This window comes from Pongo pygmaeus, chromosome 16 (assembly GCF_028885625.2).
Source record: "Pongo pygmaeus isolate AG05252 chromosome 16, NHGRI_mPonPyg2-v2.0_pri, whole genome shotgun sequence".
NCBI classification, from domain to species: domain Eukaryota; kingdom Metazoa; phylum Chordata; class Mammalia; order Primates; family Hominidae; genus Pongo; species Pongo pygmaeus.
In genome coordinates, this window is record NC_072389.2 from 57403537 (window position 1) to 57430593 (window position 27057).

At 45.8% G+C, this 27057-nt stretch overlaps 1 protein-coding gene across 2 annotated transcripts in view; it reads right to left on the reverse strand.

Annotated features, from left to right (window-relative positions):
* GNB5 (G protein subunit beta 5) overlaps positions 1-27057 on the reverse strand; it is a 59356-nt gene that overhangs the window by 29498 nt on the left and 2801 nt on the right. For both annotated transcript variants that reach the window (XM_054450716.2, XM_054450718.2), the window contains exon 2: positions 3477-3613. In XM_054450716.2, coding sequence (XP_054306691.1) covers positions 3477-3613 — 137 coding nt within the window. The remainder of the gene's footprint in view (positions 1-3476; positions 3614-27057) is intronic.

The following is a 27057-nucleotide window of genomic DNA, read 5'->3' on the forward strand; positions in this document are numbered from 1 at the left end:
GGGGGCTGTATGGGCCTGAGATCAGTCTAATTCCTCCAGGTGCTCACAGATGTCACAGCTCCAGCTCTGACATTTCACACCTACACTGAGAACAACGTGCGATATGTACCTATCGTGGTGGGAACCCCTGTGGGCAGCCGATCAGTAAGCAAACAGCACTCCCTGCCAGGGTGAACGCAGAGCTGGCCCTGCCACAGAGAATGCTGCCACTTTCACTGTAACCCAGCTGCGGCCTCCCGTGGGTGTGGGTTGTGACTACAGCATCATCTATTTGTAATGAAAACCTATTAGAGGTAAATGCACGTGAGCCCTGGTCCCTGCAAAGCAGTCCTCTGCCCAGACCGTGACATGCAGGTTGCTGGGCAGACAGTGGAAGAGGATCGGATCCTCAGGGATGGGAAATCTACAGCCTCTATGGCAGGCTCGATTTTTTAATCACTCAAGCCATTTGGAGCCAAATTTTGATGAATGAGGTGGCAGAGATATGGATGGAAAATATCACTTAAGGGCAGAAGCAAGATCGGATCTGCAGTGACACAGCTGCTTGCTTTACATGAGCTGATGGAAGATTTCTGTGTTAACGCCATGCATGGCAGATGGACCCTGAAGCAAGGTCAAAGTTGGTGGTTTGGGGGCCTTCTGAGATTCCAAAGCACATTGGTTCTTCTGGTCTAATTTCTGCCTAAATGGCCACACACAATGTGTGGGGTGGATTCGGTAAGCCCTTAGCACAGAAACTGGAGTGGGGCCACACATCTGTATCATGGGGTCCTCCGCACCTGGAGCCCCTGATGGCTGGGGACTGGTTCCATGCATTGCCCACATCAGCGACCACGTTAGGGGCTTCTTCCACCTTACTGCCTGCCTGTCCCCCCATGTGTGCTCTGGAGTCCCAGTGTGTGCCACCCACTGTGTGCTGTGGGGTCTCATTAAACTAAGTGTGGTCTCCTCGGTGAGCACAGATTTATGTGCAGGGGCCTATGTACCCAGAGAGAATGTGCCTCTACCCCCAAGCCTTAATCCCACGTGGCTGGGGTGATTACTCTCCTGCAGGAAGGCTGTTGATGAGTCCAAGTCTGTTCTAGAGGCTTCCTGCTTTCCAGCCTCCTCCCCACACCCACATCCACCTCTTCCTGCTCTGGAGCAGAGCGAGATGGACAGGGTGTGCCCAGCCCTGCTGAAGGTCCCCCCTCCCAACAGCAGTATGTGAGTGACAGAAAACCCAACACAAAGCCTACCTTATCTGGATTTAAGAAGTCAAAAGGCTAGAGAGTGACATGGATATCCTGATAAGCACCTTATAAGAATAAGCTCTTGAAAAAGACTAGAAAGCAGTGCTCTAAAATAATAATAATGGGCAGGGCAAGGTGGCTCACGTCTGTAATCCCAGTGCTTTGGGAGGCTGAGGCAGGAGGATCACTCGAGCCTAGGAGATCAAGGCCGAAGTGAGCTGCACTCCAGCCTGGGTAACAGAGTGAGACCCCATCTCAAGAAAAGAAAAAAGAAAAATAAAAAAATAATAATGGTTGTGACAGGATGGTGGGAATAAAAGGTTTTTATTTGTTTCTTTAATGTGGTAGAATACATAAGTGATAAATTTATTTTGATCTTAAAAAAAAAAAGCAAGTGCAATGTGACATACTAGATTTGTAGGTAATCCAGGAGAGTAATAACATTTGTCCTATCAAACGCAAAACTGACACAGACATTACAGTTTGTGGATTATCTAGAGTATATCCAGTTTTACAAGGGTTATAAAAAAAAAAGCAAACCAACCTGCTTTTGGAAAAACTGAGCACAAGGCAGGGGTTGGGGGAAACCTATGCTGATCATAAAAATATGATTTATAAAATATCTTTTTTTTTTTTTGAGAAAAAAGAAATGGTCTCGCTCTGTTGCCTAGGCTGGAGTACAGCGGCATGATCTCAGCTCACTGCAACCTCCGCCTCCTAGGTTCAAGCGATTCTCCTGCCTCAGCCTCCCGAGTAGCTGGGATTACAGGCTCCCACCACCAGGCCCTGCTAATTTTTGTATTTTTTAGTAGAGACGAGGTTTCACCATGTTGGCCAGGTTAGTCTTGAACTCCTGACCTCAGGTGATCCATCCACCTCGGCCTCCCAAACTGCTGGGATTACAGGCGTGAGCCACCATGCCCGGCCGAATATCTCTTTTTTCTTTTTGAGACAGGGTCTCACTGTGTTGCCCAGGCTGGAGTGCAGTGGCATAATCTCAGCTCACTGTAGCCTTGACCTCCTACACCCAAACGATATTCCCACCTCGGCCTCTCAAGTAGCTGGCACTACAGGCATGCACCACCATGCCCAGCTGATTTTGTATTTCTATTTTTGTAAAGACGAGGTCTCACCATTTGGTCTCGAACTCCTGGACTCAAGTGATCCTCCCACCTTGGCCTCCCAAAGTGCTGGGATTATAGGCATGAGCCACTATAACCAGCCTATAGAATATTTCATGTGACTTCAGTTTATAGCTTTATGTTCAATACATGTTACATAAAAATAGACATCAAAAGTACTAAGCTGTGGGAGCCAGACTCCAAATGAGTCCCAAATCATTCCAGCCTCTTGATAGTCACACTTTTTTATAGTCTCTTTCCTCTTTATATCAGGGTTGTTCTGTGTGAACAACAGAATACAACAGGAGCAATGGACTGTCACCTCTGAGGCCAGGTCATGAAATATGGCATGGCCCTGCCTCTGCCCCTTCTTGTGGATCACTCGCTCTGGGAGAGGCCAGCTACCATGTTGTGAGCAGGTCCATTGATGAGGAACTGAGGCCTCCAGCCAAGATCCATGTGAACAAGGTACCCTGGAAGTGAGTCTCCACCTTAGTCCAGCTGTCGGCAACCACAGCCCTGACCAACATCTTCACACAACCTCACAAACCACCTGAGCCCGAACCATCCAGTGGAGCCACTCCCAGATGCCTGACTCTCAGAAACCATGCGAGATAATTAAGCTACTAAATTTGGGGGTAATTTTTTGGAGTAATAGATAACTAATAAATAATATATAAAATAAACTATGTAAATGATATGATTTTTAAAATTGTATTTTACAAGATATGTATCTTAACATTGTTCTTTATGACACAAGAATTGCTAAACTCCTTAAATTGAAAGAAAGTCACTGATAGACTCTTATGCCCTCAACTTGAAAAAAAAAGAAACTATTTAAAAACTGGTTTCATTTACAAATAAGACTTTGAAATTATTTTCAATGGTTCATCATATTGGTTAAATACAGTCTACACTGTTTCAACTATTACCAACTTCAAATCTACCCAAATTTGTGAAGTTCTATAATATGTAAGAGAGTTCTTTATGCTAAATCACATCCTTTGGAGAATGAGCAAACTCACAAAGATCAGAAAAGGGCTTTTGGAAAGGGACAGCTCTCCTCCCCCTTAGCTATAAAATCCAAAACCCGCTCACCCGTTATGCAGCAGGTGTGACATACCTGTGACGAGCTCACGATCCTCCTCTTATCTTTGCACCAGTCCATGCACAAGACTTTGTTCCCATGGCCTTTGAGGGTTCTTCTGGTCTTCATGACAAACTGCCCCAGGGCCTCCACCCGCTCCGCCACCTGGTGCACTGGAAGGACAAGGCCATAGTCAGTCCCCTTGCTAAGGACCAGGTTCTGGGCTTTGGGCTGGCACAGCACAGACATATGCTCCACAGGGGGAGGCAGCCCCACGGGCTTCCTCCCTAACAAGCCACAGCTTGATTCTCTGATTCCTTACCATTGCATCCTAGCAGCACTCCTTCTTTTAAGATCAGTAGAGGGTAGAGACAACACTGCCATTCTCTCTTTGTGTTTAAGACCCTATATTTTTCAAAGCAGTTTTATCTATGCATGTTGAGGGATTAACAACAAGACCACCTCATATTCATAAAGCACTACATAAAATTATTCCCTTTAAGGGCCACAGCTCTGAGAGGAGGGCAGGATGGGCAGGAGAGTGAGACTGCTATGCCCATTTAGCAGGTGGGAAAACTGAGACTCACAGAGGTTATCTGGCTAAGACAAGTTCATACAATCAACAGCAAACCAGGCTGGGGCTTCTAGTTCTCCTGCCTACCACTCTCTCATCACAAGGAAAACTGACTTTACAAAACTGTCCCATCAAGACTATAAGGTACACCCTGCAGCTCTAGAGCTGGCTGTGTCTAGCTGACCCTCTGTGTGCCTAGCACCGGCCTGGACATGGCAGGTACCTCATACACATGGCACAGGAAAGAATGAACCAGCAAACTGCCAAGCAAGCTGTCTGCAAACTGCACACCTGTGATTTTACTGAAAAACTTAGTGTCTACAGAAATCAACACAATGTCCTAAAAGTCTGAATACACGATCCACTCACAGCACCACCTACACCAGAAAGGAGATCCAAAAGTCAGTCTTTCAGGGCTGGGACCACAGCTTCTTTCCTGAGGCCAAGGGCGAGCTTTCTAGGGGCTTGTAGAGAAGCTGAGACTGATGAGTCTGAGAGGGACAAGTTCGTAGGAAGTGGCTGGAAAGCCACAAAGACCAGCTCGTCCAGGCCCTTCAACATGCAAGGGAGGATGCCGAGGTCTGCAGGGATCCCGTGGCCACTCCCCATTTCCCTCTCTTGTTGGTGGCTATGTGAGAAGGAGAAGCCAGGGCTCTGAACCGTCCATCCACATCTCCTTCCTTGAAACCTCTCAGCTGGCCTTTCTTCAGGCAGGTGAGGAGGGAAGAGGTCGTTTTCAGGGGGGGACAGCCTACGTATACAGACAGAGGAACAGGGTGGGAAGAGGCTAGGCAGCTGCTCCTCATTTCTTCCCAGGGAGCTGCCGAGGCTTGACGGGGCCGTGGCCCATTTCCCTTCCACTGGAAGCCTGCACTGAGAGGGGTCAGCTCTGTGGTCTGAGTCCTATGACAGCAGCGTCCCTTCCTGGGAAATCCTTCCTCCCATCCTTCCCTCCCCAAAATGCTTCAGTGTGTATGTCCTAAAAACAAGGAACTCTCTTAAATAACCAAAGTGTAATGATCAAAATTAGAAAATTAATGCTGAAACAACACTAATCTACAGACTTATTGAGATACTGCCTATTGTCCAAATAATAACCTTCACAGCAAAAGAAAATCCACGGTCATAGAATGCATTCAGTTGCATGTTTATTTAGCCTCCAGTTATATTTAGCTTCCAGTTATTTGGTTCCTTCTTGTAATGTGGTCTAATGCTTCCTTGAGATTAGTTTGGGTAAAACACATTTGGCAGGGACACAGAGATGGGGTGCTGAGCTAATGTCACTGCATCCCACCTGGGCACATGAGTCCCACTGCTGGTGGGGTCACCGGGGATCATCTGGTTAAGGGGGCACCTGCCAGGTCTCTCCACTGGAGAGTTACCATTTTACCTTTTGTAATGCAAAGTGTCTTGTTAGGGAGGTACTCTGAGGCTATGTAAACATTGTGTTAACCCTCAAACCTCAACGGCCTTATTTTAATACTACTAATGATTCTGGCCTGAATGAGTGATTGTGATGATAGCTGGCAAGTGGTGATCTTTCTCAGTCCATCCTTCCCTCTGCATTCATTAGTCGGCTTTCTAAGGAGGAGCTCTGCCTCCTCTCCCAGTTATTTATTTATTCATTCATTTACATTAGTAGAGACTCATGGGTTCTTATTTTATTCAAGAGGTTGTAATCCATTACTAATACTATTGACTTTGATCTTCAAATTGTCCCAGGTGATGGGGAGCCCCGTCAAGCAGGTTCCCGTGACCTTCTGACATGTCCCCCTCATAGTCTGAGCACTTCTCATTCCAAGCTTCCGTTGTTCCTTCCCTGTCCTTGCTCTAAAATCAGCTGTTTCTCCAAGGAACTAAAAGTTCCTTTTAGTTGCCTAATTTCCTTGTGATAAAAGAGCAAAGTTGCACATGGGCTAAAAGTCTTTGTGAAAACCCAAACTGTAAAAATACCTGCTAAACTAGGCCAGGCACAGTGGCTCACGCCTGTAATCCCAGCACTTTGGGAGGCCAAGGTAGGTGGATTGCTTGAGCTCAGGAGTCTGAGATCAGCCTGGGCAACATGGTGAAACCGTCTCTACCAAAAATACAAAAACTTGGCTGGATGTGGTGGCACATATCTGTGGTCCCAGTTACTTGGGAGGCTGAGGTGGGAGAACTGCTTGAGCCCAGGGGCAAAGGTCGCAGTGGGCAGAGGTCGCAGTGAGCTGACATTGCGCCACTGCACTCCAGCCTGGGTGACAGAGCTAGACCTTGTCTAAAAATACAAACAAACGAAACAAAAACCTTGCTAAACTCTAAAGTGCTACATGAATGTTCAATTATTATGCCATTGCTTCTGCTAAAACATTGCATTATTTACTGCCACAAATAGCATATTTGTCTTTTACAGATACGTTCTTTACAAAATACATCGAATGAAGTTTAAAAACAGATTGAATTTTCCAAATTCTTTTTTTTTTTTTTTTTTGAGACGGAGTCTCGCTCTGTCGCCCAGGCTGGAGTGCAGTGGCGCAATCTTGGCTCACCGTAAGCTCCGCCTCCCGGGTTCACGCCATTCTCCTGCCTCAGCCTCCCGAGTAGCTGGGACCACAGGCACCCACCACCACGCCTGGCTAATTTTTTGTATTTCTAGTTAGAGACGGGGTTTCACCAAGTTAGACCAGGATGGTCTCGATCTCCTGACCTTGTGATCCTCCCGCCTCGGCCTCCCAAAGTGCTGGGATTACAGGCGTGAGCCATGGCACCCAGACTGATTCTTATAGGCCTTTTTTTTTTTTTTTGAGTCGGAGTCTCGCTCTGTCACCCAGGCTGGAGTGCAGTGGTGCCATCTTGGCTCACTGCAACCTCTACCTCCCAGGTTCAAGCGATTCTCCTGCCTCAGCCTCCGGAGTAGTTGGGATTACAGGCACATACCACCACGCCCAGCTAATTTTTGTATTTTTAGTAGAGACGTGTTTCACCATGTTGGCCAGGACGGTCTCCATCATCTGACCTCGTGATCAACCCACCTCCACCTCCCAAAGTGCTGGGATTACAGGAGTGAGCCACCGCGCCCAGCCATATAGGCCTTATATATAAGGCTCTATCGGCCCAGAGTTGTGAGCATATTTTATTTAGTATTTTACTTTTAAATTTTACATCAATATTATTGCTGCTTCCCCCAATGCAGCATTAGGATAGCCATAGCTTTTTGATAATTTCCCTTTTAATAAAAAAGATGATTCACCCAACCAAAATAGGGCCCTCCTTACATAATGTGAATTTGAATAGATCCCAACTATTAATTATTTTTTCTCACTACATTTTTTCTTCCCACATGTAGATCACTGCCAACCCACTCCATCCTGTTTCTATCTGCCAAATTTTGCATCCACTGAATTAAAACAAATTTTAAAAATTAAATATTAGGAAGTTAAAAAAAAAGACCTGGAAATGAGCTGAATATGTGCTGGGTATTATTTGTGCGAACTTGGTTCAGGACAGATGTGGTTTCTCCTTTGCCTTCTGGAGGACCATTCCTCCAGGATTTAATTTTTTTTTTAATGTTGAATATAACCAGCTGGTTTCTATAATAACAATTTGCTAGAATATAATGGCGACCTGTTAAGAAATTCCACTAGCTCCAGGAAGACAGGAGTGCTGTCTTGTTTGATCTTCTTCAGAGGCAAAACTGGAGCAAAGCAGTTAAAAATCTAGGCTCTGGATTTGGGGGCTTGGGTCAAAGCCTGGCTCTGCCGCACACCAGCTGCACAACCTTGAGCAAATCATGTACTTTCTCACCACTTCTCTTCCCCTGTGGGGTTGTGGGGACAACTATTCAAGCCTGGCATAAAGGGAACACTTCATAAGGGTTGGCTATGACATTCTCCAGCACGGCATACAGTGAGTACCCAGTAATATTTACTGAAGGAATAAATGAAATGCTTAGTATTTATTAAACTTCAATCAACGGTAGCAATCCTAAGCAGCAGTTTTTGGTGGGTGAACAAAACAATGACTCTTTGCCTTCTTTTTCTGTACCTCTCCCTATCCCTATCCCTAATCCATCATCCCTACTTCAGCTGTCAAGCAACTCACCAATTTAACAGGGCACGCTCACTAGCACTGGGAGTGGGAGGCACACAGATGGTTCCAGACCTATTTTCTGATCCAAGGAGCTCACCATTTTTTTTTTTTAAAAAGTTCCTTTTTTTTCTTTTCCCCCTCCTGGCCCTATCCTGTTCCCTGAGCAACTTGGATTTGGTCTTTACTACGCACAAACCCTTACACCGTTTAGATACAGCTCAAACTCTTTCCTAGTTCATTCCGGTTCCGTCTGTACCAGCCTCTGGGACCACCCAGGTGTATGAGAGTCAGTCCCTGCCCTCACTGGAGTTCAGAGTCAAGGGAAGAGATGGAGCCATAATGATGACTTCCATACAACGTGGGACTTGCTAAGCTAGATGTGTGGACACAGCAAGCTTCTGTCCCAGACATTGGGCACCGCACTGGGTCTTTTGGGGTGGCATCTGAGCTCAGTCGAAAGGATAAAAAGGTGAGTCAGATGAGAGGAGGTCCTAGGTGGGTACGCTAAGCTGAGGAAATGGCAAAAGCAAAGGCCCAACAATAATACTGATGTAAAATTTTTACATCAATATTTTTTAGGGGTGGAATAAACAACCTGATTGCAGAGTAAGGGGTAGGTGCAGGCAAGTAATGGTGCTGTACACCCGTGACAGAGCTCATTTATCCCACCGTGACAGCAGCCTGCTGTCATCAGAAGAGTGGCATGGTCGGATCTGCCTTCTCATGACTATCTGTGGCTGCAGCGTTGGAGGACAGCGTCGATGTAGACAACACTGGAGGAGGGAAACCAGGGAAGAGACTCCTCTTCATTGGCAGCCCCCTCTCCAGCGGACACACCATCTGCTGCACCACCCTTCTTTGTGGTCCCCCCAAGGTCAGACTGGAACAGCCTAGAAACTGCTCCCTGTCCCTGGATGTTCTCCTTCCCATGTCCAGGGAGAGGATGCTTGCCTCTGTGGCCTCCCTGCTCAGTTGGGTCCTGTGAAGCTTGAGATGCTGAATATTCTGGATGCCAGTCCAGATCAAGGAATCAGAATCAAAGTCATGGCTGGAACTCAAGAGGAAGTGTAGGCCAGTGAATGTTTGCTGCTTGAATGATGGTTCCAGAATCTCTACTATGTGCCAAGAACTGTGCCAGGTGCTTGGGTACAGAAAAGAGTAAGACAGTCTCTGCTCTTACTGAGCTCACAGTCTGGAGGGGGCAGACAGGTCAGCACCCAGGTAGCAACTACAGTGCAGTGTCATGGTGGCTGACAGAGGCTCTCACCCAGGGTCAGGGAGCCAGAGGGGAACAGGGTTGACTCTGCTGGCAGGTGTGGTCATTAGAGGTGATGTCACTGAAGCCTGGTTTGAAGGATGCATCGGAGTTGGGGTGGAAAAAGGTAGGTGGGAAATTAGCTTCTTTTTTTTTTTTTTGAGATGGAGTCTCACTCTGTTGCCCAGGCTGGAGTGCAATGGCATGATCTTGGCTCACTGTAACCTCTGCCTCCTGGGTTCAAGCGATTCTCCTGTCTCAGCCTCCCGAGTAGCTGAGATTCCAGGCCCATGCCACCACACCCGGCTAATTTTTGTATTTTTAGTAGAGATGGGGTTTCACCATGTTGGCCAGGCAGGTCTCGAACTCCTGACCTCAGGAGATCCACCCGCCTCTGCCTCCCAAAGTGTTGGGATTACAGGCATGAGCCATTGCGCCCGACTGGGAAATTAGCTTCCTAATGTCTACTTTTGTTGCTGTTTTTTAGGAAAATGGCAGACAATGACCCAATCCATGGGAGTGTTCTGAGGTTCAACTGAGAAGGCAAATTAAAGTGCCTAACAGGCAGCTGGCAGGCCAGGAGTAGCAAATCTAGAGTTGGTGTACTAGGAGCTGAGAACTAGAAGACTAGAAATAACATGACCCGGAGAGAAACGGGGCTTTTGAAATGGAGGAGCCATGAAAACTAGAGATCATGTTTAGAATCGTAGAGAATGGGTGAATGAAAAGAGGGGTTGTGAGTAGAGAGATGGTTTTGTCTTGATTGCCTTTTATAGAATTATAGAAGTAAATGTATATTCATTGAAAATAATCATAAAATAAAAATATATGGTCACTTATAATTCTGCTTAGCCTGACTATTCTTATCACTTGGTGTGTACCCTTACAGCCTTTCCTCCACATATGTGCACACACATATATATGTGTGTAAGCAGACAACATGCCACATAAAATTTGGGGGACTACAGGCATGGGATTACAGGTGTGAGCTGCCACACCCAGTCTATCTATCATTTTTAATGACTCCATAACATTCCACTGTATACACATACTATAATCTCTGAATCTCCTACTGGTGGACACTTACTTTGTCCCAGGGCTACCATGATACCCTTGTACTGTATTATCTCCTTAGATAAATTCCAATTCGTGGAATTACTGAGTCAAAGGGAAAGCATATTTTTTAAGGCTTTTGATGTATGTTGCCAATATCCACCATTGATTGTGTATCTCCTGGGTGATGGGCACTGGGCTGAGTGCTTTACACAACAGCCTGAGGACAAAGGCTTTATCTCCACATCTACAGATGAGGAGCCTGGAGCTCAGAGAGGCTAAGGACCTCATGCACACATACTTGGATCCCTAAGAACATTTACATACTTTCAATAATGGGAGAATCTGTGGGCGGGTAGCTATCATTATTTAGAAAATCAAGGAGTAGGTGAGGCATTGACAATGGCTTCTTAGTCCAGGAGACATCCTAACTTTGGATCCTCCATGCCTCTTTCTTTTTTTGAGACAGAGTCTCGCTCTGTTGCCCAGGCTGGAGTGCAGTGGCGTGATCTTGGCTCACTGCAACCTCCACCTCCCAGGTTCAAGCAATTCTCATGCCTCAGCCTCTCAAGCAGCTGGGATTACAGGCACGCACCACCATGCCTGGCTAATTTTTGTATTTTTTTAGTAGAGATGGGGTTCCACCATATTGCCCAGGTTGGTCTCGAAGTCCTGGCCTCAAGTGGTCCACCCACCTCAGCCTCCCAAAGGGCTGGGATTACAGGTGTGAGCCACTGTGCCCGGCCATACCTCTTTGAGGTAGCCAGATCAATGGGTCACAGAGCTAGAGAGCCTAGATCAGGAGTGAAGAAACCTGCCTGGGTCTTGGCTTGGCAGCCACCTGGCTGGAAGAATCATGGAAAGTTAGAGCCAGAAGAGACCTGAATGACTCAACAAGCAAAGACTGAGCACCTTTCGCAGGCTGGCCCTGTGCTGTGTGCCAGGCTGAACATGATGGACGGGTCCCAACTGGATGGCACTTGGAGTTGGGTAACCATGTGGAGCGGTAGTCTTCAAGCTCCCATTTTTACCTGTAGAAGTCTCCCCCAACTGCCTCTGCTTTGGCTTATGGACAAAATCTTACCAGAAGTCCAATACGGAAAACAGATGAAGGCAGAGCTGAGCTGGTGAACAGTGGAGGGAGGGTGATGGCCAGACGCGAAGGCACGGCTACCCCTAAGTTCCAAATATCACGTCTACCCCTGGAGTCCAAACAGCAAGCGTGAAGGCCAGAGAGCTACACCAAGCCCCCTTGCTTCTCAGAAAAGGAAAATGGGGCCTGAGGGAAGAGCACGGTTAACAAATTAAAGGTGAACACATGTCTCCTCTGAGCCTGCACCCTGCTCTGTAAAATGACGGTATTAGAGAGTATCTCACAGGACCTTAGAAATATAATTCTGGCAAAAACTTAACTTTTCATCATGATGTGGCTTACTCTCAACTTTCAGGGAATACTTTTGTTATTTATTTTATAATCTGTGCATACATGAACTGAAAGCAAAAGATATGGTGTGCAGCTCAATACACAAGAATTCAAATCATATAAATTTATAAAGTGAAAATTCACAACAGGGTCCTTGTCATTACATCATAAGGCAATGAAAAAAAAAGGAACCAAAGCATGAACAAGCTCTAAAATGTCCGTGAAAATAAATACTCCGAAACTGATTGCAAAGAAGACAAGTGAGATGGCTTAAATAGGAAAACAAAACTATTTAAAAAATGACCTGGAATCACTTTCAAATTTGCACTAATATATACAGTCTTTTCATGGCCACCTTTTGGTAGATTAAAGGAATCAAGGAGAAAAAAAATTTAACGCTAATTAAAAAAACTCATGTAGTCTGATTCTGTGCCAAAGTAGAATGGGATAGGATGGATACAAAACCCTCAAACAGGCTGATCCGAGTGCAATGGTGTTTACTACTAATTGATTACAACCAGTTACATATTTCTTTGTTCCTTTTCCACTCCCACTGCTTCACTTGACTAGCCTTAAAAAACAAAACCAAAAAAAAAAAAAAAAAAACCACACAAGGCGGGCCAAGATGGCTGGTTAGAAGCAGCTGCAATCCGCAGCGCTCGTGGAGAACGGAATGGCGAGTGAATTCTACACCTTCAACTGAGGTATTCAGATTCTTGCATTGGGACTGACTAGCTAGTCGGGGCGACTCACAGAGAGCGAGGAAAAGCAGGGTGGGGCGATGGCCCACCCGGGGAGCAAAACTGAGCCAGGGCATCCCCGACCACCGGCCAAGGGAGGCGGTGAGTGATTGTGAGACCACGCCCGGGAAACCACGCTTTTCCCACAGATCTTTGCAACCTGTGGATCGGAAGATCACCTCGTGAGCCCAACACGCTGAGGGCTTTGGGTCCAAAGCACAGAGCTGTGCGGACTCTCGGTGGCAGCATGGGCACACACGGAGACCCAGGAGTTTTCGCAAACTCGGGCCCATGAAAGTCCTGTGAGGAAGGAGATCCATCTATTCCCCTAGGAAGTGGGGGGTGACGCCAGGGAGCCAAGCACCGTCGTTCAGCGGGCCCCACTCCCACAGCACCTCACAAGCTAAGACTCACTGTCTTGTAATTCCAGCCAGCCAGTGGTAGAGGTTGGAGATGGCCTGAGACGACCGAGCTAGGTGGACGTGTAGGAGGGACAGACACCATCTCTGCAGCTCAAGTAGGCCATCCTGGCCTGCCAGTTCCTGGGAGTCAGGGTGGTCCAAACTGGAGGAATTCCCCACAGCGCAGCACAGCTGCTGTGGCAGATCGTGGCCAGAATGCTACTTTAAGTAGGACCTGGATACTCTGGTTGAGTCTGGTGGTCTGGATGAGGGAGGTTTCCCCCAGCACAGCGTATCTGCTCCACCAGGGAGCAGCCAGACTACTTCTTTGAGCGGGTCCCTGATCCCATTCCTCTTGACTGGGTGAGACCTCCCAACAGGGGTCTACAAATGCCTCCTCCAGGAGCATTCCAGCTGGCATCAGGTTGGTGCCCCTCTGGGATGGAGTCTCCAGAGGAAGGAGCTGGCTGCCATCTTTGCTGTTTTGCAGCCTTCACTGGTGATACCTCCAGGTGTAGGAGGGACCCAGGCAATAAGGGTCTGGAGTGGACCCCCAGCAAACCGCAGCAGCCCTGTGGAGGAGAGGCCTGACTGTTAAAAGAAAAACAGGCCGGGCACAGTGGCTCACACCTGTAATCCCAGCACTTTGGGAGGCCGAGGCAAGAGGATCACGAGGTCAGGAGTTCAAGACCAGCCTGACCAACATGGTGAAATACAAATATACAAAATACTAAAAATACAAAAATTAGCTGGGTGTGATGGCGGGCGCCTGTAATCCCAGCTACTCGGGAGGCTGAGGCAGGAGAATCGCTTGAACCTGGGAGGCAGAGGTTGCAGTGAGCCGAGATGGTGCCATTGCACTCCAGCCTGGGAGACAACAGCAAGACTCTGTCTTAAAAAAAAAAAAAAAAAAAGCTGGGTGTGGTGGCTCAAGCCTGTAATCCCAGCACTTTGGGAGGCCGAGGCAGGAGAATCGCTTGAACCTGGGAGGCAGAGGTTGCAGTGAGCCGAGATGGTGCCATTGCACTCCAGCCTGGGAGACAACAGCAAGACTCTGTCTTAAAAAAAAAAAAAAAAAAAGCTGGGTGTGGTGGCTCAAGCCTGTAATCCCAGCACTTTGGGAGGCCGAGGCGGGCGGATCACGAAGTCAGGAGATCGAGACAATCCCGGCTAACACGGTGAAACCCCATCTCTACTAAAAACATAAAAATAAAAAAAAATTAGCTGTGCATTGTGGCGGGCGCACCTGTAGTCCCAGCTATTCAGGAGACTGAGGCAGGAGAATGGTGTCAACCTGGGAGGCGGAGCTTGCAGTGAGTCGAGAGCACGACACTGCACTTCAGCCTGGGTGACAGAGCCAGACTCCATCTCAAAATAAATAAATAAATACAAATAAAATAAAAAGAAAGAAAGCAACATCATCATCAAAAAGACCCCACAAAAACCCCATTCATAGGTCAGCAACCTCAAAGACTTAAGATAGATAAGCCCACAAAGATGAGAAAGAATCAACGCAAAAACGCCGAGAACTCAAAAAGCCAGAGTGCCTCTTCTCCACATGATCACAGCATCTCTATAGCAAAGGCACAGAACTGGGTTGAGGCTGAGATAGAGGAACTGACAGAAGTAGGCTTCAGAAGGTGGGTAATAATGAACTTCACTGAGCTAAAGGAGCATGTTCTAACCCAATGCAAAGAAGCTAAGAATCATGATAAAACATTACAAGAGCTGATAACCAAAACAGCCAGTTTAGAGAGGAACATAAATGACCTGATGGAACTGAAAGATACAACACAAGAATGTCACGATGCAATCACAAGTATCAACAGCTGAACCGACGAAGCGTAGGAAACAATCTCAGAGCTTGAAGACTATCTTTCTAAAATAAGGCAAGCAGACAAGAATAGAGAAAAAAGAATGAAAAGGAATGAACAAAACCTCCAGTAAATATGGGATTATGTAAAAAGACTGAACCTACAACTGATTAGGGTACCTGAAAGATATGGGGAGAATGGAACAAGCTAAAAAACATACTTCAGGATATCATCCAGGAGAACTTCCCCAACCTAAGAAGACAGGGCAACGTTCAAATTCAGGAAATCCAGAGAATGCCAGTAAGATACTCCCTGAAAAGATCAACCCCAAGACACATAATCATCAGATTCTCCAAGACTGAAATGAAAGAAAAAATGTTAAGGGCAGCCAGAGAGAAAAGCAAAGGGAAGCCCGCCAGACTAACAGCAGACCTCTCAGTGGAAACCTTACAAGCCCAAAGAGAGTGGGGCCAATATTCAACATTCTTAAAGAAAAGAATTTCCAACCCAGAATTTTATATGCTGCCAAGCTAAGCTTCATAAGCAAAGAAGAAATAAGATCTTTTTCAGACAAGCAAATGCTGAGGAAATTTATCACCACCAGGCCTGCCCTGTAAAAGCTCCTGAAGGAAGCACTAAATATGGAAAGGAAAAACTGTTACCAGCTACTACAAAAAAAAACCTGAAGTACAAGTACACTGTGAAGCACCTACACAAACAAGTCTGCAAAATAACTAGCTAGCATCATGATGACAGGATCAAATTCACACATAACAATATTAACCTTAAATGTAAATGGGCTAAATGCTCCAATTAAAAGACACAGAATGGCAAGCTGGATCAAGAGTCAAGACTCATGGGTATGCTATATTCAAGAGCCCCGTCTCACATGAAAAGACACACATAGGCTAAAAATAAAGGGATGGAGGAAAATTTACCAAGCAAAGGGAAAACAGAAAAAAGCAGGCATTGCAATCCTAGTTTCCAACAAAACAGACTTTAAACCAACAAAGATAAAAAAAGACAGAGAAGGGCATTACATAATGGTAAAGTGTTCAATTCAACAAGAAGAGCTAACTATTCTAAATATATATGCACCCAATACAGGAGCACCCAGATTCATAAAGCAAGTTCTTACAGATCTACAAAGAGACTTACACTCCCACACAATAATAGTGGGAGACTTTAACACCCCACTGGCAATATTAGACAGATCATTGAGAGAGAAAATTAACAAGGATATTCAGAACCTGAACTCAGCTCTGGATGAAGTGGACCTGACAGATATCTACAGAATTCTCCATCCAAAAACAACAGAATATACATTCTTCTCATCACCACATGCCACTTACTCTAAAATTGATCACATAATTGGAAGTAAAACTCTCCTTAGCAAATGCAAAAGAACTGAAATCATAACAGTCTCTCAGACCACAGCGAAATCAAATTAGAACTAAAGATTAAAAAACTCACTCAAAACCACACAACTACGTGGAAATTGAACAACCTGTTCCTGAATGACTCCTAGATAAATAATGAAATTATGGCAGAAATCAAGAAGTTCTTTGAAACTAATGAGAACTAAGAGACAACGTATCAGAATCTCTAGGACACAGCTAAAGCAGTGTTAAGAGGGAAATTTTAGCACTAAATGTCTATATTAGAAAGCTAGAAAGATCTCAAATCAACAACCTAACATTGCAGCTAAAAGAACTAGAGAACCAAGAGCAAAATACCCCAAAGCTAGCAGAAGACAAGAAATAACCAAGATCAGAGTGGAACTAAAGAAGATAGAGACATGAAAAACCCTTCAAAACAATCAATGAATCCAGGAGCTGTTTTTTTGAAAAAATTAATAAAATAGATAGACCACTAGATAGATTAATAAAAGAGAGGAGAATCAAATAGACACAATCAGAAATGATAAAGGGGATATCACCACTGACCCCACAGAAATACAAACAACCATCAGAGAATACTACAAATATCTCTATGCACATAAACTAGAAAATCTAGAAGAAATGGATAAATTCCTAAATGCATACACCCTACCAAGACTGAACCAGGAAGAAATGGAATCCCTGAATAGGCCAATAATGAGGTCTTTATTAAGGCAGTAATTAAGGCAGTAATAAATAGCCTACCAACAAAAAAAAGTCCAGGACCAGACAGATTTGCAGCTGAATTTTACCAGAGTGCAGTGGCCCACGTCTGTAATCCCAGCACTTTGGGAGGCTGAGGCAGGTGGATCACCTGAGGTCAGGACTTTGAGACCAGCCTGGCCAACATGGTGAAACTCTGTCTCTACTAAAAATACAAAAAATTAGCCGGGCGTGGTGGCAGGCGCCTGTAATCTTAGCTACTCAGGAGGCTGAGGCAGGAGAATCACCTGAACCCAGGAGGTAGAGGTTGCAGTGAGTCGAGATCATGCCATTGCACTCCAGACTGGGCAACAGGAGCAAGACTCCATTTCAAAAAAAAAGAAAAGAAAAAAGAAAACTTCAGGCCAATATCCCTGATGAACATTGGTGCAAAAATCATCAATAAATGATTCCCAATACTGGGAAACTGAATCCAGCAGCACATCAAAAAACTTATCCAACACTATCAAGTTGGATTCATCCCCAGGATGCAACATTGGTTCAACATACGCAAATCAGTAAATATAATTCATCATATAAAAACAAACTAAAGAAAAAAACCACATGATTACCTCAATAGACAAAGAAAAGGCCTTCAATAAAATTCAACATCCCTTCATGTTAAAAACTCACAATAAACAAGGTATTGAAGGAACATATCTCAAAATAGTAAGAGCCATATATGACAAACCTACACCGAATATCATACTGAATGGGCAAAAGCTGGAAGCATTCCCCTTGACTGGCACAAGAAAAAGATGCCCTCTCTCTCCACTCCTAGTCAACATACTATTGGAAGTTCTGGCCAGGGCAATCAGGCAAGAAAAAGAAACAAACAGTATTCAAATATGAAGACAGAAGTCAAATTATCTTTGTTTGCAGATGACAAGATCCTACATCTAGAAAACCCCATCGTCTAAGCCCAAAAGTTTCCTAAGCTGATAAGCAACTTCAGCAAAGTCTCAGGATACAAAATCAATGTGCAAAAATCACTAGAGAGCCAAATCATGAGTGAACTCTCATTCATAATTGCTACAAAGAGAATAAAATACCTGGGAATACAGCTAACAAGGGAAGTGAAGGACCTCTTCAAGAACTACAAACCACTGCTCAAGGAGATCAGAGAGGGCACAAACAAATGGAAAAACATTCCATGCTTATGGATAGGAAGAATCAATACAGTGAAAATGGCCATATTGCCCAAAGTAATTTATAGATTCAATGCGATTCCCGTTAAACTACCATTGACGTTCTTCATAGAATAGAAAAAAAAAAAACTATTTTAAAATTCACATGTGACCAAAAGAGAGCCCATACAGCCAAGATAATCCTCAGCAAAAGGAACAAAGCTGGAGGCATCAGGCTACCCAACTTCAAAATATACTACAAGGCTACAGTAACCAAAACAGCATGGTACTGGTACAAAAACAGACACACAGACCAATGGAACCGAATGGAGAGCTCAGAAATAAGATTGCACACCTACTATCATCTGATCTTTGATGAACCTGACAAAAACAAGCAATGGGGAAAGGATTCCCTATTTAATAAATAATGTTAGGAGAACTGGCTAGCCACATGCAGAAGACTGAAACTGGACCCCTTCCTTACACCTTATACAAAAATTAATGCAAGATGGATTAAAGACTTAAATGTAAAACCCCAAACTATAAAAAATCTAGAAGAAAATCTAGGCAATACCAGGCCGGGTGTGGGGGCTCACGCCTGTAATCCCAGCATTTTGGGAGGCCAGTGCGGACGAATCACTTGAGGTCAGGAGTTTGAGACCAGCCTGGCCAACATGGTGAAATCCCGTCTCTACTAAAAATACAAAAATTAGGTGTGGTGGCGCATGCTTGTAGTCCCAGCTACTTGGGAGGCTGAGGCACTTGAATCACTTGAACCTAGGAGGCAGAGGCTGCAGTGAGCCGAGATCGCACCACTGCACTCCAGCCTGGGTGACTGAGGCAGGCAGATCACCTGAAGTCAGGAGTTTGAAACCAGCCTGGCCAACATGGTGAAACCCCGTCTCTACTAAAAATACAAAAAATTAGCTGGGCATGGTGGTGGGCACCTGTAATCCCAGCTATTCAGGAGGCTGAGGCAGGAGAATAGCCTGAACCCAGGAGGTGGAGGTTGCAGTGAGCAGAGATCACGCCATTGCACTTCAGCCTGGGTGACAAGAGCGAGACTCTGTCTCGAAAAAAAAAAAAAAAAAAAAAAAGAAAAGGAAAAAGAAAAGAAGAGAAGAGAAAAAGAAAAGAAACAAAAGAAAAGAGGAAAAGAGGAAAACCTAGGCAATACCATTTAGGACATAGTCATGGGCCAAAGATTTCATGACGAAAATGCCGAAAGTAATTGCAACGCAAGCAAAAATTGATAAATGGGATCTAATTAAAACAAAGGGCCTCTGCATAGCAAAATAAACTACACCAGAGTGAAGGGACAAACTACAGAAGGGAGAAAATGTTTGCGATCTATCCATCTGATAAAAGTCTAATATCCAGAATCTACAAGAACTTAAACAAATTTACAAGAAAAAAAACCCATTAAAAAGTGGGCAAAGGACAAGAACAGACACTTCTCAAAAGAAGACACTCATGCAGACAACAAACATGAAAAAAAGCTCAATATCACTGATCATTAGAGAAATGCATATCAAAACCACAATGAGATACCATCTCATGTCAGTCAGAAAGGTGATTATTAAAAAGTCAAGAAGCAACAGATGCTGGTGAGGTTGCGGAGAAAAAGGAATGCTTCTACACTGTTGGTGGGAATGTAAATTAAATTAGTTCAACCCTGTGGAAGACAGTGTGGCAATTCCTCAAAGATCTAGAAGCAGAAATGCCATTTGACCCAGCAATCCCATTACTGGGTATATATCCAAAGGAATATAAACCATTCTATTAAAAATATAAACCATTCTATTAAAAGATACATGCACGCATGTTCATTGCGGCACTATTTACAATATCAAAGATGTGAAATGAACCCAAATGGTCATCAATGATAGACTGGATAAAGAAAATGTGGTACATACATACCATGGAATACTATGCAGCCATAAAAAGGAATGAAATAATGTCTTTTGCAGGGACATGGAAGCCATTATCCTCAGCAAACTAACGCAGAAACAGAAAACCAAACACCACATGTTCTCATTTATAAGTGGGAGCTGAACGATGAGAACAAATGGACACATCGGGGGAACAACACACACTGGGGCCTGTCAGGGGCATAGCAGGAGGGACAGCATCAGGAATAATAGCTAATGGATGCTGGGCTTAATACTTAGGTGATGGGTTGATCTGTGCAGCAAACCACATGACACATGTTTACCTATGTAACAAAACTGCACATCCTGCACATGTACCCTGGAACTTAAAAGCTGAAGAAAAAACAAACCAAAAACCCCTCTCAAACACCTGTATGGAAGGAAAACATTTATAGTCACATTTATCTCACTTGTATTTGTCAGAGATTTGTGAATTACCTTAAAAAAATTCATGAGGGTGGGTGCGGTGGCTCATGCCTGTAATCCCAGCACTTTGAGAGGCTGAGGCAGGCAGATCACCTGAGGTCAGGAGTTTGAGACCAGCCTGGCCAACATGGCTAAACTATAAAAAAAAAAATTAGCCAGGCATGGTGGTGTGCGACTATAATCCCAGCTACTTGAGAGGTTGAGGTAGCCAGGAGTTTGAGGCGGCAGTGAACCATGATCGGGCCACTGTACTCCAGCCTGTGTAACAGAGTGAGAATCTGGCTCAAAAACAGTAAATGTATAGATGGGTATAAAATGAAAAGCACCTTCACTTTCCATATCCCTCTCTAGCGATAACAAGTTCCTTGTGTATCCTTCCAGACCTTTACTGCATATACAAGCACCTCTTGTTTATTAAGATCATGTTATATATACTGTTTGGCACTTTGCTTTTTATTTTCTTTTACTTAATAAAAAAATCGACACCTTTTCATACATGGATTTACTTTTCTTTCTATTCAATGCCAATCTCTTTTTTTTTTCATTTGATAAATATTTACTTAGCCTAGCTCACTCTCGTAGGAGGGTGATCCACAGTAAATGATACAAATAAAGTACCTGCTGCCAAGGTACTTAACATTCTAGTAAGGGAGACATAAAATCAACCAATCATCAATCAGTCAACAAAGAATAAATGAATGGAAGTAATTTTAGAGAGTGATGAAGTGAACAATGAAAGGGAGCTGAAATTATAGGAAGTTGGGACAGACATGGCCATTTTATATTAAGGAGTCTCCACGCTGCCCAGGCTGGTCTTGATCTCCTGGGCTCAAGTGATCCACCTGCCTCTGCCTCCCAAAGTGCTGGGATTACAGGCGTGAGCCACCGTGCCCAGCACATTTACTGCTTTTTATAATAAGGGAAGGTGCCTCTGAGGAGATGGAATATGAACCGAGACAGAATATATGAAGTAAGCTGTGCAAAGAAGTGGGAGAACATTCCAGAAGAGAGTATACAACATGTCTGAAGGCTGAAGGCAAGAACAAGCTTGATGGTCTGAAGCTCACCAAGATGGCCAGTGTGACTGGCGACAGTGAGCAAAGCATAGACTGATCCAAGGTGAAGTAGAAGAGGTAGATGGAACTAGGTCAGTTAGGGAGACTGTTGGCAAATCTCAACTTTCTAAGAGAAGGTCTAGCATGGTGAGGAGGACAGCTGTCCTGGGAGCTTGAATCTTCTCTATTCCCTATTCAACATTAGAGTAGCTACAAAATCTTAGGGAAATCCCTTCACCCCTCCCTGGATCTCAACTGCTTTTTCATCTATAAGGGACAGGGCTGTTAGGAAGAGAAGGAAATGTTTTGTGCTGGAAGACTGAAGCTGAAACAGGGGAACCCTCCTGATCTAAGAGCTGTGTGATAGGCTAAATAATGGCCCCCAAAGGTATCCACATTCTAATCCCCAGAACCAGTGGCGATGCTATCTTACGGCAAAAGGGACTTTATAGATATGATTAAGTTAAGGATCTTGAGATGGGGGGATTATCCTGGATTACCCAGGTGGGCCCAACATAATCACATGGATCCTAATAAGAGGGAGCAGGTGGGTCACAGTCAGAGAGAGAAGTGACCAAAGAAGCAGTGCTCAGAATCACGTGAGCCTTGGGCCAAGAACATGGGCAGCCCCAAGAAGCTGGAAAAAGCAAGAAATGGATTCTCCCCTAAAGCTTCCAGAAGGACCTGCCCACCCATTTTAGTCACCGATTATAGACCTCCAGCACTGTAAGAAAACAAATGTATGTTATTGCAAGCCACTAAGTTTGTGGAACTTTGTACAGCAGCAACCAGAAATGAATGCACACTGTAACCATATGATTCTAAAATGCCTTGGAATCAAGCGAGGGAGTACTCACGTGTGGTAGAAGATAAGCAGAAAGTGACAAGGAGAAAGCTCTGGGGAGAAGCAGGAAGCTCTGTGGGAGGAAGGGGAAAATGGGGCTTGGGGCTGTGGAGTTTGATGTGAGCTGGCTTCCCATCAGAGGACCCATATAAGCTATTAATACTTCCTATATTTAATGTTGGCCAAGGGTCTGGCTTGGGGATGAGGGCCAAAGGGATGGAGGTGAAGAACTCAGTGTCTGAAGAGAGGAAACCATTTTTTCCTCAAAGTTTATGCTATACAATTTTATTGTGTTGACCTTAAGGCAAGAATTTGGGCAAGTCCAAGCCAATAGGAGGTAACAACTATCCTGGTTTGCCTAGGACCGCAGGGTCTCCTGGGGTGCAGGACTTTCCATTTTAAAACCTAGGGTCTGGCTAGGCGTGGTGGCACACGCCTGTAATCCCAGAACTTTGGGAGGCCGAGGCGGGTGGATCACCTAAAGTCAGGAGTTCGAGACCAGCTTGGCCAACATAGCGAAACCCCATCTCTCCTAAAAATACAAAAATTAGCTGGGCGAGATGGTGTGTGCCTGCTACTAGTGGGGCCAAGGGAGGAGAACTGCTTGAACCTGGAAGGCGGAGGGTGCAGTGAGCCGAGATCGTGCCACTGCACTCCAGCCTGGGTAACAGAGCAAGACTCTGTCTCAAAAACAAACAAACAAACAAACACACATATCTAGGGTCCCAGGCAAACTGGGATGAGTTGGTTACCTTAGCTGATAGCCTAAAGGGGTCTCCCTGACTAGGGCAGAGGCTACTGGGCCACCTATATAACAACACTAAAATGCAAAAATGTACAGGCATCTAACACATGTTGCTCTGGGGAATAAACCATGCCCCTCTGGTGTCAGCCGCATACCCTAATTTGGTACTATAAAACTCATGTGTCTGGCCACACATTCCCAATTCACAGAAAACCATCCTTGGATTCCAAAATGGGAAATATCTGCTGAGGTCATCACGAAGCAGGGGCTGGGAATCTCAGCTGGGCAAGAAACAAGGCCTGTGTGTGTCAGAAACAAATCTGTCAGGTCAGGCACAGTAGCTCACGCCTGTAATCCCAGCATTTTGGGAGGCTGAGGCAGGCAGATCACCTGAGGTCAGGAGTTCAAGAACAGCCCATCCAACATGGTGAAACCCAGTCTCCACTAAAAATACAAAAATTAGCCAGGCATGGTGGCACGTGCCTGTAGTCCCAGCTACTTGGGAGGCTGAGGCAGGAGAATCACTTGAACCTGGGTGGTGGAACTTACAGTGAGCTGAGATTGTGCCACTGCACTCTAGCCTGGGCGACAGAGTGAGACTCTGTCTCAAAAAACAAACAAACAAACAAACAAACAAAAACGGCCAGGCGCAGTGGGTCACACCTGTAATCCCAGCACTTTGGGAGGCCAAGGTGGACAGATCACAAGGTCAGGAGTTCGAGACCAGCCTGGTTAACACGGTGAAACCCTGTCTCTACTAAAAATACAAAAATTAGCCAGGTGTGATGGCACGTGCCTGTAATCCCAGCTACTCAGGAGGCTGAGGCAGGAGAACTGCTTGAACCCAGGAGGTGGAGGTTGTAGCGAGCTGAGATAATGCCATTGCACTCCAGCCTGGGCAATAGAGCGAGACTCCATCTCAACAAAACAAAACAAAACAAACAAACAAAAACAGATCTGTTAACTAAGGGGCTGCCAGTCACCATAAGAGATACAGGAAAGTGCATGCTGCCAGCCCCTGCTCTGGGGAGTGAACAGATTCAGTTTATGGTCCTCCCCAGCTTCACCAGACCCTTCCCACCTTCCCCCAGGCTCTCAGCCACTTGCTCAATGGGGAGCCCTGCAAAGAAAGCTGCATCATTCCCAAACTGAATCCCGGCCCAACCACTAACCAGCTGCATGACCCTGAACGAATTATTTGACTTTGCTAAGCCTGCTCGCTTATCGCACAGATGGGGATGATACCACTTTCCTTCATACAGGGAAAAATGACAGCACTGTTGTTTGTACCTGGCAGGGCTCCAGCTTATACTTCCACAAGTAAAACTCATCAGCATCCTTTCCTCCCTTTCCCACCTGAGTGCCAAGGGACGAACACACTTAGGAAGGCGCTGGGGGAGTCTGGGCTGGGGTAAGGTAAGAGAGGCTGCAGGGTCAACTATGGGACCAAGACAAGCTCAGAAATCATCTCTCGCTCTTCCACCTTCAGCTGTAACTTCCATTAGGAGCTGGCAAGTGGCACCCAAGGCAGGCTCTCTGATAAGAGGGAAAGAGACAAGTGTCAAGAACTCTTACCCCAGGTCACTTACCTCTCACACTTCATTTTCCTCCCTCAAGCTGTCTTGTTCTGCCACAAAACATGGCAGACAGAGTGAGCCCAGTAAAGCAATCAGATCCATCCTCTCTCTCGAAACCCTCCAAGGGTTTGCCGACTCAATGGGAGTAAGAGCCCAAATCTTCACTGTGCCCACGGGGTCTTGCATGAGCTCCCAGCATAACCTGCAGCTGGACTCTGCCCTGCACACTCCCCTCCAGACACACCTGCCTCCTCACTCTTCCTCAGATAACATCAGATACACCAAACACACCCCCTCCTGGGGCCTCTGCCTAGCTCCTCTTTTTGCTTGAAGTTTGCTCTCCGGATGGTAGTCGTGGTGCTGGTTCTCTTCCTTCAGGTCTGGATTCAAAGGCCCTTCTCAATGAGGCTCCCCTGGGCCACCTTCTCTAAAGCTTCTGCTCCCCAACACCTCATTTCCCGCTGTCTGCTTTAGTTCTCTTCTCTCTAATACGTGTCATCTAGCGTGTCACCCGTATCGCTCATTTGTCCTCTGACTCCCACACTGGAATGGAAGCTCTGCCAGGGAGGGATGCTGGTCTGACTTGTTCACCGCAGTATCCCCCAGGGCTGAGAACAGTGCCTGACATACAATGGGCCGGCAGAATGTGTTGAATGAGTGACAGGCTTCGGTGTGCATACATGTCAATAGAGGAGAAGACAGGAGTAACTGCTAGGTCAAGGTGACTGAAGGCTGGAGATGATGGGATCTCACGCCTGGTGGTAGGAGGGAACTGACAAAGCCAGGACAGGGACAGGTTTGAGGTCTGTGCATGTGGAGGTGGGTTTGGAAGTGTGACATTAAGGGATCAGTTTAGAGCTTCCATTTTCTGTGGAGAAGGAGTCCAGGTAGAAGGAGAGAAGTCAGACACCCATGCCGCATAGAGAGAGTCTAAAATTTTTACTGTGAAGAGCTGACCAGAGAAACTCCAGCCAGCTCTGAGAGCCTTGGTGAACTAGTGACTGTGGGATTGACAGTGGTCTCAGTGAGCCTCCTGTGTGCCGCTTTTACAGCAGCATCTGATGTTCAGCTGCAGGCACGAGAGAGAGAGGGGACAGCAGGTTCATCCAGGCTGAGGTTCTGCCAGGCAGCTCCCATGAAGAGACAGAAGGACAAGGAAATTTGGATTGCTTGGCAAGACTGTTGCTGAAATGGTGGCCAAAGTCTCAACACTGGATACTGAAGGAAGAGAAGAAAGGAAGGGGCTGAGAGACTGGAGGAGAGGAGAGCTGGGATCCTGGAGGATCCCCAGGGAGAGACTATGCTTGGAGGTGGAGGCAGCAATTGGAGATGTGGGAAGAGGAGCAGTCCTAAGTGCTGACAAGAACCCAGGCATGTGTGCAGCAGGGGTTGCAAAGGTGGGGGGCCCACACGTCATCTCACAGGATGGGGCAGGGCTCAGAGGCAAGAGGAAGACTCAAGCCACAGTTCTAAGAAATGCCAAAGTCCTTAAGAAGTGAGAGAACCTGGCTAGGCGCACAGTGGCTCATGCCTGTAATCCCAGCACTCTAGGAGGCCAAGGCAGGAGGATCACTTGAGGCCAGGAGTTCAAGACAGGTCTGGGCAACATAGTGAGACCTTGTCTCTACGAAGAATTTTGAAACAAAAGTAGCCAGGTGTGGTAGTACGTGTCTGTAGTCCCAGTTACCTAGGAGGCTGAGGCAGGAGGACTGCTTGAGCCCAGGAGGTTGAAGCTGCAGTGAGCTATAACTCCACTCCACTCCAGCCTGGGTGACAGAGTGAGACCCTGTCTCTCTCTCTCTTTTTTTTTTTTTTTTTTGAGATGGAGTCTCGCTTCACCAGGCTGGAGTGCAGTGGTGTGATCTCGGCTCACTGCAACCTCCAACTCCCTGGTTTAAGCTATTCTCCTGCCTCAGCCTCCCAAGTAGCTGAGACTACAGGCACCTGCCACCATGCCCAACTAATTTTTGTATTTTTAGTAGAGACGGGGTTTCACCATGTTGGCCAGGATGGTCTCAATCTCCTGACCTCATGATCCATCGCCTTGGCCTCCCAAAGTGCTGGGATTACAGGCGTGAGCCACCCTGCCGGGCTGAGACCCTGTCTCTTAAAAATAAAGATGAATAAAGAAAAGAATGACTGAGTGCAGTGGCTCACACCTGTAATCCCAGTACTTTTGGAGGCTCAGGCGGGCAGATCACTTGAGGTCAAGAGTTCAAGACCAGCCTGGCCAACATGGTGAAGCCTACTAAAAATACAAAAATTACCTGGGTGTGATGGCACATGCCTATAGTCCCAGCTACTTGGGAGGCTGAGGCAGGAGAAACACTTGAACCTGGGAGGTGGAGGTTGCAGTAAGCCAAGACTGAGCCATTGTACTCCAGCCTGGGCGACAGAGCGATGCTCCGTGTCAAAAAAAAAGAAAAGAAAGTAGAGAAATGAG